Source organism: Morone saxatilis, unplaced genomic scaffold (assembly GCF_004916995.1).
Source record: "Morone saxatilis isolate NCDOM2014 unplaced genomic scaffold, NCSU_SB_2.0 Contig24, whole genome shotgun sequence".
Classification (NCBI taxonomy): Eukaryota; Metazoa; Chordata; class Actinopteri; family Moronidae; genus Morone; species Morone saxatilis.
The window spans coordinates 25,185,294-25,197,511 of NW_023339807.1; the positions used below are offsets into that span (position 1 = coordinate 25,185,294).

A 12,218-nucleotide genomic window follows, 5' to 3' on the forward strand; every position below is an offset into this window, starting at 1 on the left:
ATCTCCTACTAAATGTTACTTGAATCATTAATCTTTTTTTTTGGGAGGCCTGGCTTGTCATAGAGAATGCGGCGGGCGATCAATAATTTTAATCTGGAATGTTTACTCCTTCAAAAAAGTGCACAAAAGTAGCTGTGTACAAGAAATGAAAAAGGGGAGGTGAAACCTGATACATATCTTCCTCTTACATTTGGCTAATTGTTGTTTGAAGTGGACATAATGTCCGACTTGTCCTTTTGAAAAAGTTTACAAGAAATATTTGGTTAAATAAGGAACTTGCCCACAGTTGAAGAGTTTGGAAGTGTGTTTAGAAGACGGTTTTTCAGACCCTGTTGGACATCCAAACAACACTTTGCTTGACTAAATACGTAGTATTTTCAACTACTAAATCAATGCCATATCCTAATTTAATCATTTATTAATTGCATAAGAACAAGCAAGAAAACCATCAATTGAAGAAATTGATCCCGTCCTAACAGATATTAGTTTTTCGAGTTCAAGGGTTGATGGCAGACTGCGGAAAAAAAGGCTAAAGAAAAATCATTTCCAGTCATCTGTTTAAATACAGGATAGACAGCAATTTAGAGACCCTAGTTTAAGATTAAGCAGCAAATAAATGTCCTTCCATTTAGAGTTTTCTACAAGAGAATGTTAAAGTAGTTGCCAGAGTATTTAAAGATTCCTAAGTTAATAAATATAATAATAATAATAATTAAATATATAAATGTTTACAAAAATCTCGTGTGAAGTCGAGTGACAAACCCCTCTTTCTTCGTTTGTTTCCATTTATCCTACCCTTCTTTTTTATTTCTGATGTCAAGTTTTGATGACTTCTTAACCTTTTTTTTTTGTATTATATAAACAATGCCAAAGAAAGGGAGCATAACAAGTAGCTGTGACAAACACTGGGGGTTGTTGTGGGAAAATGTTGGCAGCATTTAGAGAAAACACTATTGTAGCAACCACTAATAACAACAACACTGCTCTGCTGTGTACACATCCTTCTGTTCTTCTTCATCATACGCCTTCCGCCCTCCTACCTCTTTCTCTTTCTCTCTCTCTTCACCTGCCATTTTCTCCCCAACACGCTGACGCCGAGTATGGTATTTCTGTAAGCACACAATAAAAGGAACACATCGACACACTAACTCTCACTCGTAAAGATTCATCTATCTTGGAACAGTATATGTTTTTGGCCCTTCTGGTACAGCTGCTTTTGGGTGTGTGGGTGGCGTGTATGTGGTGTGTGTGGTGTGTGCGCTGCTGCGCGTTCTTTGATTCTCTGCTCAGTGTGGTCTCCACCACTTGTCTCTGTGTATGTTGTGTGTTCGTTGATAAGTTGCGAATTGGTCAAACTTCAAGGAATGGTCAACTTTTTTGAAAAGGGGGTTTGTCACAGAAAACAATAAGGACAATAAAAAAGTGGTGAATTGGTGTGCGTGTGTTTGCCGTGCACGTGCTGTTCAGTGACGGGAGGGGTTTTGTGTGGAGGAGGAAGGAGGGAGGAAGAGGAGGGGAGTACGCCCTTCACTTTTATTGGTTATTCCAGTTTTTTATTTCTCTCAGTGGCGGACTTCAATTCCCCTGTCACCACACACTACCTTCTTTGTTTCTCTCTCTTTCTGCCTCTCACTCTTCTCTCTTTTCACTTTTCTCTCATTTCGTACTTCCTCTCTTTCATTTATCATTCTGTCCCTCAATGTTTTATTTTTCCTTTCCCTCTCCACTTTCCCTCTATTCCACCTTCTTCTGTTTCCTCCGCTGCCTCTCTCTTTTACTCCATCCTTTCCCTCCTCCTGATTTGGTCGTTAGGCTTCTCTTCCTCTCCTCTCAAACACTTATTACACTCCTGCACAAGGGATTCATTTTCATAACACATGACCAGGGGTGTCTGCAGAAGCTTAAGGGAAGGTCTAAGGCTAAGTCCAATGAATCCCAATAATTTAGGCCCTTAAAATGTCTAAAATGGGGATTTTGAGTCGTTAATTTTTAAAAATGTCTATTATTAATTGAAAGTTAATGTTACTTTCTATAAAATTTCCTTTTTCTGTTGTTTAAAATGCGTCTGGTGGGGGTTGTATTGATCTCATGCTGTAACAATTAACAAACAAAACGACATATACCAATTTTTTCCTTTTTTTCCCATTTTAAATTTCATACATTTTTTCTGCCAAGTATGGATGTAAACAATGGGTCTTAAAAATTGCATTCTTTAATGCCTAAAAAGCGTCTTACAATGTTTTAAAAATGAATCTGCTGAAAACCTGATCACTTACAACTAGGTTATGAAATTCCACTTTTGCACAAGTTATATGGTTATCAAACAGCAAAAAAAGATGGTTGAGATGTAAGAAGTAAAGAGAGTTGAGAAGTAAAACTAAAATGATTACGTAATTTTGAAATTTATTATTAGTATTTGTTTCTGAATCAGCTTTAAATTCAGTTTCTACAGTTAAATGCTTAAAGTCACATATATCTAAGAAATAACTGTAGCGGATTCATGTCCCAAAATCTTAAATGGATTTTACACTTGGTTTGTTTGAACTGCTCTTGTGCTCAAATTTTTCATGATTCATTGCTGCAAACAAACCATTCATTCCCATCAATCAAACTATGATATGAGAAGCCTAATCAAAAACACTTGAATCACATAAAGTAAAAATAATGCATTGTTTTTCATTTCAGAAGTGTAGTTTTGAAAATGAAAACGCCATTGTTAACATTTTATTCTCTGGAAAATAACAGGTTTGGTTGTGTTTAAGAGTCAAGACACTCAAACAGATGATATTTATTAAAACAGGAAACACAAACCGACTCGATGGTCAAGTCAGAATTACCTCGTTTTTGCCTCCGAATGTCACCAAGATGTAGTGATCTTCGACGCACACAACACACACACACATCACACACACACCCACACACACAAACAACACACACACCCAAACACACCAACACCACACACAAACACACACACACACACAGATTGGAAGCAGTATGCAGACAACGAATTCATCAGAGCAAATTTTACCCTCCAGATATTGTTTTCCTCATTGAATGTTCTTGCTTTTAATATTTATTAAATTGCACATGGCAAAGAAAAGTGGACACACTTCACACACACACACCACACACGTCCCTTCCATTCTCCTTGATGAATCGATTCCCCATCTCCACACCCTTCTTGACCTTCTTCCAAACATTCAGTACTCGGTTAAACCTGAGTTGTCAAGTACTATAACCTGAGGATAGCACACACACACACACACACACACACACACACCTACACAGAAAGATATAGTCAAACTATTCTCAAGTCCTGATTTTCGCCAAAATACCATAATACTGAATTGATCTTTGACCCCACAAACTGTCATGATGCTGTTTTCTTAAAAGGAATAGAAGGCGACTTACGGCGTCTGTAGATAAAAACATAATGGTGATTATATACTAATGAAAACAATAATTATTCATATTATATTACAGTATATCCTCCTAAATGTCACACACTGGACCTTTTTTAAAGCATGCATTGCATGTGAATCATGACTACCCAACATTTCCTGTGTTTCCTTGGAGCAGTCGTACCCTTTAGAGCTGCAATGATCAGTTAATTAGTCAACTGAGAGAAATATTTTTGCCATTTATTTTGACATTGATAAATAATTTCAGTCATTTTAAGCATAAATGTTAAACACTTTCTGGTTCTACCTTCTTAAATGCATTTTGTCCTCTGGGAAATTGTGATTTTTTTTTCTTTCAGTATTTTTCTTTATTTTATACTAAACAATTAATCAGTTAATTGTGAAAATAATCTGCACATTAATAGATAATGAAAGTAATCGTTAGTTGGAGCCTTAGTGCACGTGCTGAATGCTATGTGACCGCAAGTTGCAATGACACACATGAACGTTGAAGGCAGAGAAGGAAGGTCAGAAATGGTGGAAAGTTTTAAAGACAAACAGAGAACTTGTCCCTTCTACAATCCCCAAACTCTCCTCTCTGCATGTTTAGTTAGTTAGTAATCTCTCATACATACAGGATTCACCTCTCATCTGCTACCTAGTGGATATACTTTTGAATCCTTCAGATACGCACACTGTACCCTGACGTATATCAACAAAGCAGATACAAAATGTAGTATATAAACACAGATGGGAATTCATGCAGTGAGAGAGGAAGAGGTAGAAAGAACAAATGTGTTGGAGAGAAGAAGAGAAGCAGGAGAAGCTGAACTGGTAGGGAGATAGAGGAGAGATAGATAAAAGTGAAGCAGATTTAGAAGGAGAATAGCTCCCCCTTTCCAGTGGAGGAAATAAAGAGTGCAACTTTGGGTTAAAGAAGGTGTTGAAGAAATTAAAAGGTGACAGAAAGTTAGAAAAACAGAACTCATGAGAGTGAGGAGAAAGTAGAGATGGAGGAAAGTCGGGAGAGAGAGGAAGGGAGAAAAGGAGCTTGTGAAACGGGGGACAGGGATTTCAGTCTCCTTTGTGGAGTTTGTTTGTGTTGGCAGTGGTGTTAATGGGTTAATGTGCCTGAGAACGCTGGGACCAGTCTGAACAGTCTCACTGGGTTGGACCTCCGGGTCACACAGACGGACACGTTACCTGGAGCTCACAGGTCCGACGCCCACAGCAGCCCCCTGACCTGTCCAGATGTGCCTGAATATATGATGACAAGCTGAAGAGAAAAGAGGCAGAGATGGATAGAGGGAGAGAAAGAGAGAGGGCGGAGGGATTACTTTGTGTCGTTTTTTGGTGTTGTTTGTTGGTCTTAATGGGCCTGGGAACACTTAAAGCACTTAAACCAGTCTGACCAATTTGACCTTCAGGTCATACAGGTTAAAAGCCTTCTGCTGACAGACAGCATAACAGGGAAGGAGAGAGAGAGAGGGAGGGAGAAGAGAGGGCAAGGGAAAAGGAAAGGAGGTATTAAGAAAGGTAGGTGAGGATATGGACGAAGAAGGGAGGCAAAGATGACGGGAAGAAACTGAGGGGAGACAGGAGAGGAGGGTTGAGGTGGGGAGACGGGAGAGAGAGGTCGATGTGGAGGCGAAGAGTGGTGGAAAGATAGAATTTACTATACATACAATACATATTATCAGCTGATTTTGGATTATTACAGATATCTTAGTATCATATATATATATAACAAGATGTTTCCAGCTGGACACAAGATGTCTTCTACTTCACTGTGAAGTTGCCTCTCAGTGTTTGGTGGCACTGGGGGATTCAAGTTTCTACATCACACTTGTTGAAGTTGTCTGAACGCAACGTAGCTGCATCAGGCGAAAATATCCAACGTTATTTTTCAACTGTAAAATCTGTCACTTAAGTCTCTTAAATTACAAAGTAAAAGGGAGTAGTTCAATATTTTGGGAGTTAAGTGCTGGAACTATTTCTCTGCAGGAGCAGTGATTTACTGGCATCTTGTCACTGTGAGATTGCAGGCAACCAGTGGAGAGTAACTGCACCCAGGATGAAATGGTTCCAGCTTATAACTAACTAACTATAAAACCACTAATTTGTTCTTAGAGTACATACATCGTGTTAATTAGTACGTACATGCTTGTTGGCTATGTGCTGTAGTCACTGCAGATTTTTTTTGACTGGGACACAGGCGACGTGATCAATAATCAAATAAGCATATTCCCCAAAATGTTGAACTACTCCATGTTTGTATTAGAAAATGAACATTGGCAGATTTGTCTTATTTTTTAAACTCTCAGTATTGAGTTCACTACTGGCCTTAAAAACTCATCTGAGCTCTCGTGGTGATATCGATAGAGAGATGCATAAGAGGAGGCTGTAGGAGAAGGAACATGGAAAGGAGCAAGAAAAAGGGATGGCTGCTAGAGAGGGGAGAGGAGTGTGTGAGAGGGAGAAGGAGGGAGAGAAGAAAAGAACGGAGAGAGGAGGTCACGCTGTCAGGGCGTCTGACAGAGTGTGGAGAAAGTCTCTGTCTGCTTTTTATCGTTTATCTTGTCCTCTGTCTGTGGGAGGGGAGGTGTCGTCGTCTCTCCTTTCATCTCCTCCCATCCATCTCGCCTCCTCCTGCCCTGTCTATCCTCAACTCGAGAGGCTCTCTCTCTCTCTCTCTCTGTGTGTGTGTGCATGCGAGATGAAGGTCAGTGACGTTCTGAATATTTTAATAAATACATTTAGAAAAATGCAATGTTATAGTCAAAAACAAATACTTTCAAATACACACACTCACTTTCATTCATTGCACAGACACTTATTCCATTAGGATGGACACACACACACACACCACACACACACCACACACCCACACCCAGCCACACACACACAAACATACGGGTTCAGTCACCTGTAACAGCCGAGCTCCAGAACATCACGCCCATTAACCACCACACCGGCCCTGTGTGTGTGTGTGTGTGTGTGTGTGTGTGCTGTGTGTTGCTGTGTGTGTCGTGGTGTGTGTGTGTGTGTGTGTGTGTTTGTGTGTGGTGTGTGCGGTGTGTGTGTCGTGTCGTGACTCGCATGAAGCCATTTAGCTGTAATATACTCCCTTTTCTCTCCGTCTGTATTTGATCCCTGCTTTCTCTCCTGCTTGTTTGCTCTCGTCTCTCTCCCCCTGTCTCTCTCCCTCCCTCTCTCTCTCTCTCTCTCTCTCTCTCTCTCTCTCTCTCTGTTGGTTTTAGGGTATTTGAAGGGAAGCTACAAGTCATCGCCCCTCTCTTGTGCTACATGTAATTTCACCGTTGTGTGTGTCTGTGTGTGCACGCGCTTGGATGCGAGTTGAAGTTCTGGTCAGCGTTGTTAATCCTCTGTCCTCACCTTGCCTGGAGATGTTTAGCATAAGCATATCTGTGTGTGTGTGTGTGTGTGTGTGTGTGTGCGCGTTTACACATTAAGGGATCTGGTTAGTATTGGGTTCGCTGTATCCTGTCGTGTCCACACCTAAAAAATGCTGACTCTTTAAATGTTTTGGTGTGTGTGTGTGTGTGTGTGTTTCCTTATCCATCGTTCAATGTCTTTCTTTAAAGAGAACCAGATTAAAACCGGAACTTCTGTTCTAGAAGTAAGAAAACCTCACTTAAAGTTACAATAACATTTGTAATAACACAAATTACTCTAAAAGGGAAGTCGAGTGATCTAGTATTAAACTTCCAAACACTTGGTGCACGCACAAAAGACAAATTTAATGGTCCAGTATAGGTGCTTGCCTCCAACTGGGGACCTTTGTTACATGTCAGTCCCCCTCTTTCACGCTCTCTCTCTCTCTCTCTCATATAATTTCTTTTCATGTCTCTGCTGTCATAAAAGTTGTAAAATGTCGAACAAATATCTTGGGAAAAAGTTTCTCTGCTTTATACTTGACAGGCTGATGGTTGTCAAATGTCAAGCTATGACGGGGAGGAGTGAACGTACTGTTTTAGACATCAGAGATTGCAACTAAAAACAGGAAAGATAGCGTGGTAAAGGAGGAACGTTTTACTTGTAATATACGTAGTGCCATGGATGGTAACTCATTAATTGTTGTTTCTCTACTTCAGTAATACGTTAGTGAAACAGCTGCTAGACAGGAACTGGAGACTTTCTTTTTTCATGTTAATGTAAACATGACTTTGTTCTCTCTCTTCAGGCGTTGGTTCCTCCACAGTCGTGGCGTTTTCGGCTTTCCTCAATGGCCGTTACCCCCCTGCTGACCTCACCGGAGACATCACCGTGTCCTACAGCTCGCCGACAGGTAAACACATGCACTCGCACACAAGTTTAATACTGAGGTCCATGTGCGCTCGCTTAGTGCCAGTCAAAACTGTTATTTTAACAAGATGGGCACATTTTGGCAGCTGGGTTTTCCAGAAACATTGGTAGTAATATGTTTAGAATCAATCAAACTTGCTCTGCACCTGTTTGGCTGTAACAGTGTTGAGTGTTCTCTTGTTATTTTTTCTGTAAGAGCTGAGAACCATGCTGACTGATGCTCTTATGTAGAGCTATTTTCATTTTCTTCATACATTTAGCTCAGACAACTGTCAGTAACACCTGACATGGCACTTAAACACATCAGATTTTTCATTTGTTTGAACACTGAAGTAACATAATTTACAGAGCTGGCGAATATCTAGAATTCAAAACACGTCTTTAAATTAAACCCAGGACCTTGTGTAACAGCATTAATGTAAGTTACATTATAAGTATAGTTGCAGTTTGAACTGTAACATCGCATCCAGTGCTCTGTAACTGTGTCTGTACACCAGCTGCTAACGGGGCACTCACTTGACGTAAGGACATCTGGGCTGTTTCCAGACAAGCCCAGTTCATCCCCCTGTTCCCTCCAGGCATCTGTTTCCAGGCCCTGCAATATTTCTGGAAGATATTACTTTCCTCTGCAAACCAACAAAACCACTCTTTATTTAAAATGTCACAGACGTCCTTTTTAAAAAAAACTGATTTCAGCATTCGTTCAAAAAGCAGCTCATGAAAAAAATCCTTGTTTTCATGCTATTGTTTCCCTTGGATTACATTTGCTTTGGCAGGCCTCTGTTGGTGGAACAGTTTCCCCTCCCCAGAAGCACATTTAATGTGAAATGTCTGGAAATATCGGGAAGTGTTTCTTTTTTGTTAGGCTTTATTGTGATGCTAAAAATAGCCGAAAATAAGGAGTATTTCAATGAGCCTTGGAAGCCAAGCAGCTGGGGTAGAGTATGTAAAGGGCTGATCTCGTGTTTTGGAAGGAACCTGTTGGACTGGAAGAAGAATTGGAGGAGGGTTATTAAAAGTTGGAGGAAGAAGAGGCACGCAAGGATGGAAAAAAAGTGAACAGAGTTGAGGTAGGCTAGGAGTTAGGGGACAGCGGTAAGGAGGTGAACTGTGCCGGGGTGGAGGAGGAAAGGGAGAAAAGGTGGAGAGAAAGGAGGGATGGTATTTTAGACGGCAGATTGAGAGAAATCAATTGATAAGTGAGGTCCAGCACTAATTTTAGGTGATTAGACCTCACTTGCAGTTTGCATACTTCCAACGTTCTTCCACAGCAAACTGGGAAAACCATTTCTTTATGGATCTGGCCTTGTGCGTATGGACACTGTCATCCTGAAACAGGAAAAGGATTTTCTAAAATATACGATCGAGCATTAATATTATTCTTGACTGCAGCAAAGCAGCCAAGCCCAAACCTTTAAAATATACTTTTGGCAGTATATAGTGTATACTAAATCTGTCAGTGTACAGAACCGTGTGTATCTCTGGACTAATCTGAGATGTAGGTGGACATAAACAAGCTACCAGTTACTGTAATGACTCCTTATTTGTAAACCAGTGCAATAAAACTGCTGTACAGTGTATGTAAAGGACGTTTGTGCAGTTTTTTCTAAAATATGACCAGGATACTCTGTAAGGTCTGGTGGAATGAAAATGTCAAAATATAAGTCATCAAAATGCTGTTAAAACTAGAGCCGCAACAATAAGTCCATATGCAGAAAAATACTATTTTCACAAGCAATTAATCATTAAGCAATATTTCACGCAGAAATTACAGAAATGCTGTTTTCAGCCTCTCAAATATGGAGATTTCCTGATTTTCTCTGTTTTGCATCATTAACTGAATATCTTTATGTTGTAGACTGACAAAAGAAGACATTTATTTGGGTTATTCTATACATAAACAGTGGTGGGTAGAGGACTGAAAATCTATACTTAAGTAAAAGTGCTATTACTATTGAGAAACCTACTCAAGCTAAAGTAAAAAACGTACCTGGTTAATAAAACACTCCTTACATTTTAGTATTTTTTAAAGTGTGATTACTACTGTGGTTATATGGTCACAAACTAGTATTACATTTGGTTACCTGCTTTTTTAAAGTACACTCATTTAAAAGCCCAACAGACCACGAGCTACAAGTTAATGTCATTAATGTCAACATCAAATATTAACGTTACACACGGAAAAGGAACCGTTAACTAACTGCATTTTCACCTATAATATGTGAAACTTACTTCAATGTGCTTGCAGAGGTTAGAAGAGGAGTTTTTAAAAGTGAAGATCTCAGCAGGTCTTCATTGATTTTGGTTTAAAAATGGCCACATGTGGCCAGGGATTATTACCGGAAGCTGCCTCTTATTTTTCATTCATCATTGCATCACGGTGGAAAGACAGGTGATGCTTATTTTTCTTCAGGGCAATCTGCAACTAGCAGTCAAGGTGCTCCTCGCACACTTAATCCCTGCATGTTGAGCAGAGTTGTAACAAAGGTATAAATGGCAAATAAAGAAAAAACGCATTTGAAAAATACTTTTTACTCGTGTGTGTTCATAATCTGTTACTACCTACCCGAGTACATAAAGCACTCACCCATTTCTGTTTTCCCGCTAATACACTCAGCAGTGATCCAACCATCATGTGGATCTGCTGTAAACTCTGGTGGTGAACTGCAAAGTGGTCATCTTAAGAGGGTGTTGGTGTGTGTATATGTGTGTCGGTGGTAGTTGTGTGTGTTGTGTGTGTGTGTGAACCTGTGGTTGTGTGTTCCTGCAGTGATAATCTCCATTAATGCCTCGTCTCCTCTCATCCTCTAAATGCTCTCCCGGTATGGGAGGAATGCATCACTTTGTCTCTATCTCTTTCTTTCTTTCTCCGCTCCCACCCAGGGGTGATGATTACGCCTTTACACCACCCGCCCTACATAACACCATCCCACCCAGTGGCTACTGTGCCCGTCTTTAAGCCCTACAAAGGCTCTGACATTTAAGAAGACTGTTGACTCCTTAAGCCCTTCAAAGGAGGCGCGACGGTGGCTGTAGTCGTTACAATGTAGAAAGAATTTCATTAGTGCCTCTATGTGATTTTCCTAGCACCCTGACAATGGGCTTTACACAAACACACTTCAGAGGGATCAAGTGGTCAAGTCAGCATTTACAGTACATTGTTAGCTCATATACAATGGGCATTTTCATCGGGGCAGTCAAAGATAAGTTGCGACTGTACAGATAATTTCCATAAAGCACGGCCAGCCGTGATTCATTGGTTGCTAAGCCAGTGCGTGTGGAAACCTAGGGAGCTTGTTGGCAGTCTTAATTGTTTTCTGCTGTTTTTTTGAGCTTGCCAGAGTGACCAGCATCTCCATATGTTGATGTCTCCAGGAGGCTGCAGTGTTTTTGTTAGGTCCTTCCTTGTTTAACTACATTGTCTGAAATCCATTTGCAAGGAACGAACTGTATGTAGGCCAGCTGATGTTGTTGGCGTTGCCTCTGCCGAGCAGATCATGTTCTCAGCGCTGATGTTTTGTAAGGTAGAACAAAAACTTAGTAACAGATTTGGTGGAAAGTTAGGCCACTGTCCAAGGAACAAGTGATTCGCTTTTGGTGCTGAATTTTTGAAAGGATTTAATTTTAGTCTTTTTTCTAATAAACTGCTGCACTTATTTGTGCTGTATGAACAAAATATGGCACATTACTCATGCTGTATGGATTTTAATGCAGATCTCTATGCAAATGTGTGTGCAGCCTTCAATTCCCTGGCATTTTTACTCTCTGCGTGTCAGGTAGTTTTCACTCANNNNGTTTTAATTTCTTGCCATGTCCTTTGGCAAGTTAATAATAGATAGATAGGTAATTTGTATCTGTGTCTTCAGTGTAACATGGCACATTAGAGATCTGTTATCAGCTGTCATTGTTAGATATACTTAATAAAAACAGAAAAGCTTCCATTTATGTACTGTATTAGGTTGAACTAAAGGATTGTTAATAACAATTAAAAGACATTCTATAGTAGGGTTGTGGAGATTGGATTAAGTCCCTTGAGACTGTTATGGGACTCAAACCAAGAACATCTGTTCTAGTTTTTACAAGAACACCACCCTCACCTGTACTTGGAGAGAGGACAAAAATGCAGAGGTTTGAAAAATGAAACAGTAAGTTGTCAACTGAGGGAGGAAAATCCAACTGTAATTTGTTTGAAATTACACTGATTTGACGGAAAGGGGGTCTAGGAAAATCTTAAATATTTTATTGCTAAGAATCTAAAACATTAGTTTAGCACTTCGATGTTTCTGTAGTTAATTATATAAAGGAGCACCTTCTCAACCTTCTCAGTTATTATTGATGCAATAAAGGCGTGCAGTCATGACATTCAGCAGATTGTTTTGTTTTTTCACCAGCTAATGGATCCAGAATTTCACTCATTTCAGTCCGTCTAATTTCTCTGCTGTTACAGGAGAGTCTAGAACAGGAAAGACTGATTGAACACTGGCTGGCAGC

General features: G+C 40.0%; 1 protein-coding gene across 1 annotated transcript in view; it reads left to right on the plus strand.

The window, feature by feature from the left end:
* bbs9 (Bardet-Biedl syndrome 9) overlaps positions 1–12,218 on the plus strand; it is a gene marked incomplete at its 5' end in the record, with an annotated part of 55,361 nt that overhangs the window by 33,319 nt on the left and 9,824 nt on the right. The window contains 1 exon segment of the mRNA XM_035673087.1: positions 7,606–7,710. Coding sequence (XP_035528980.1) covers positions 7,606–7,710 — 105 coding nt within the window.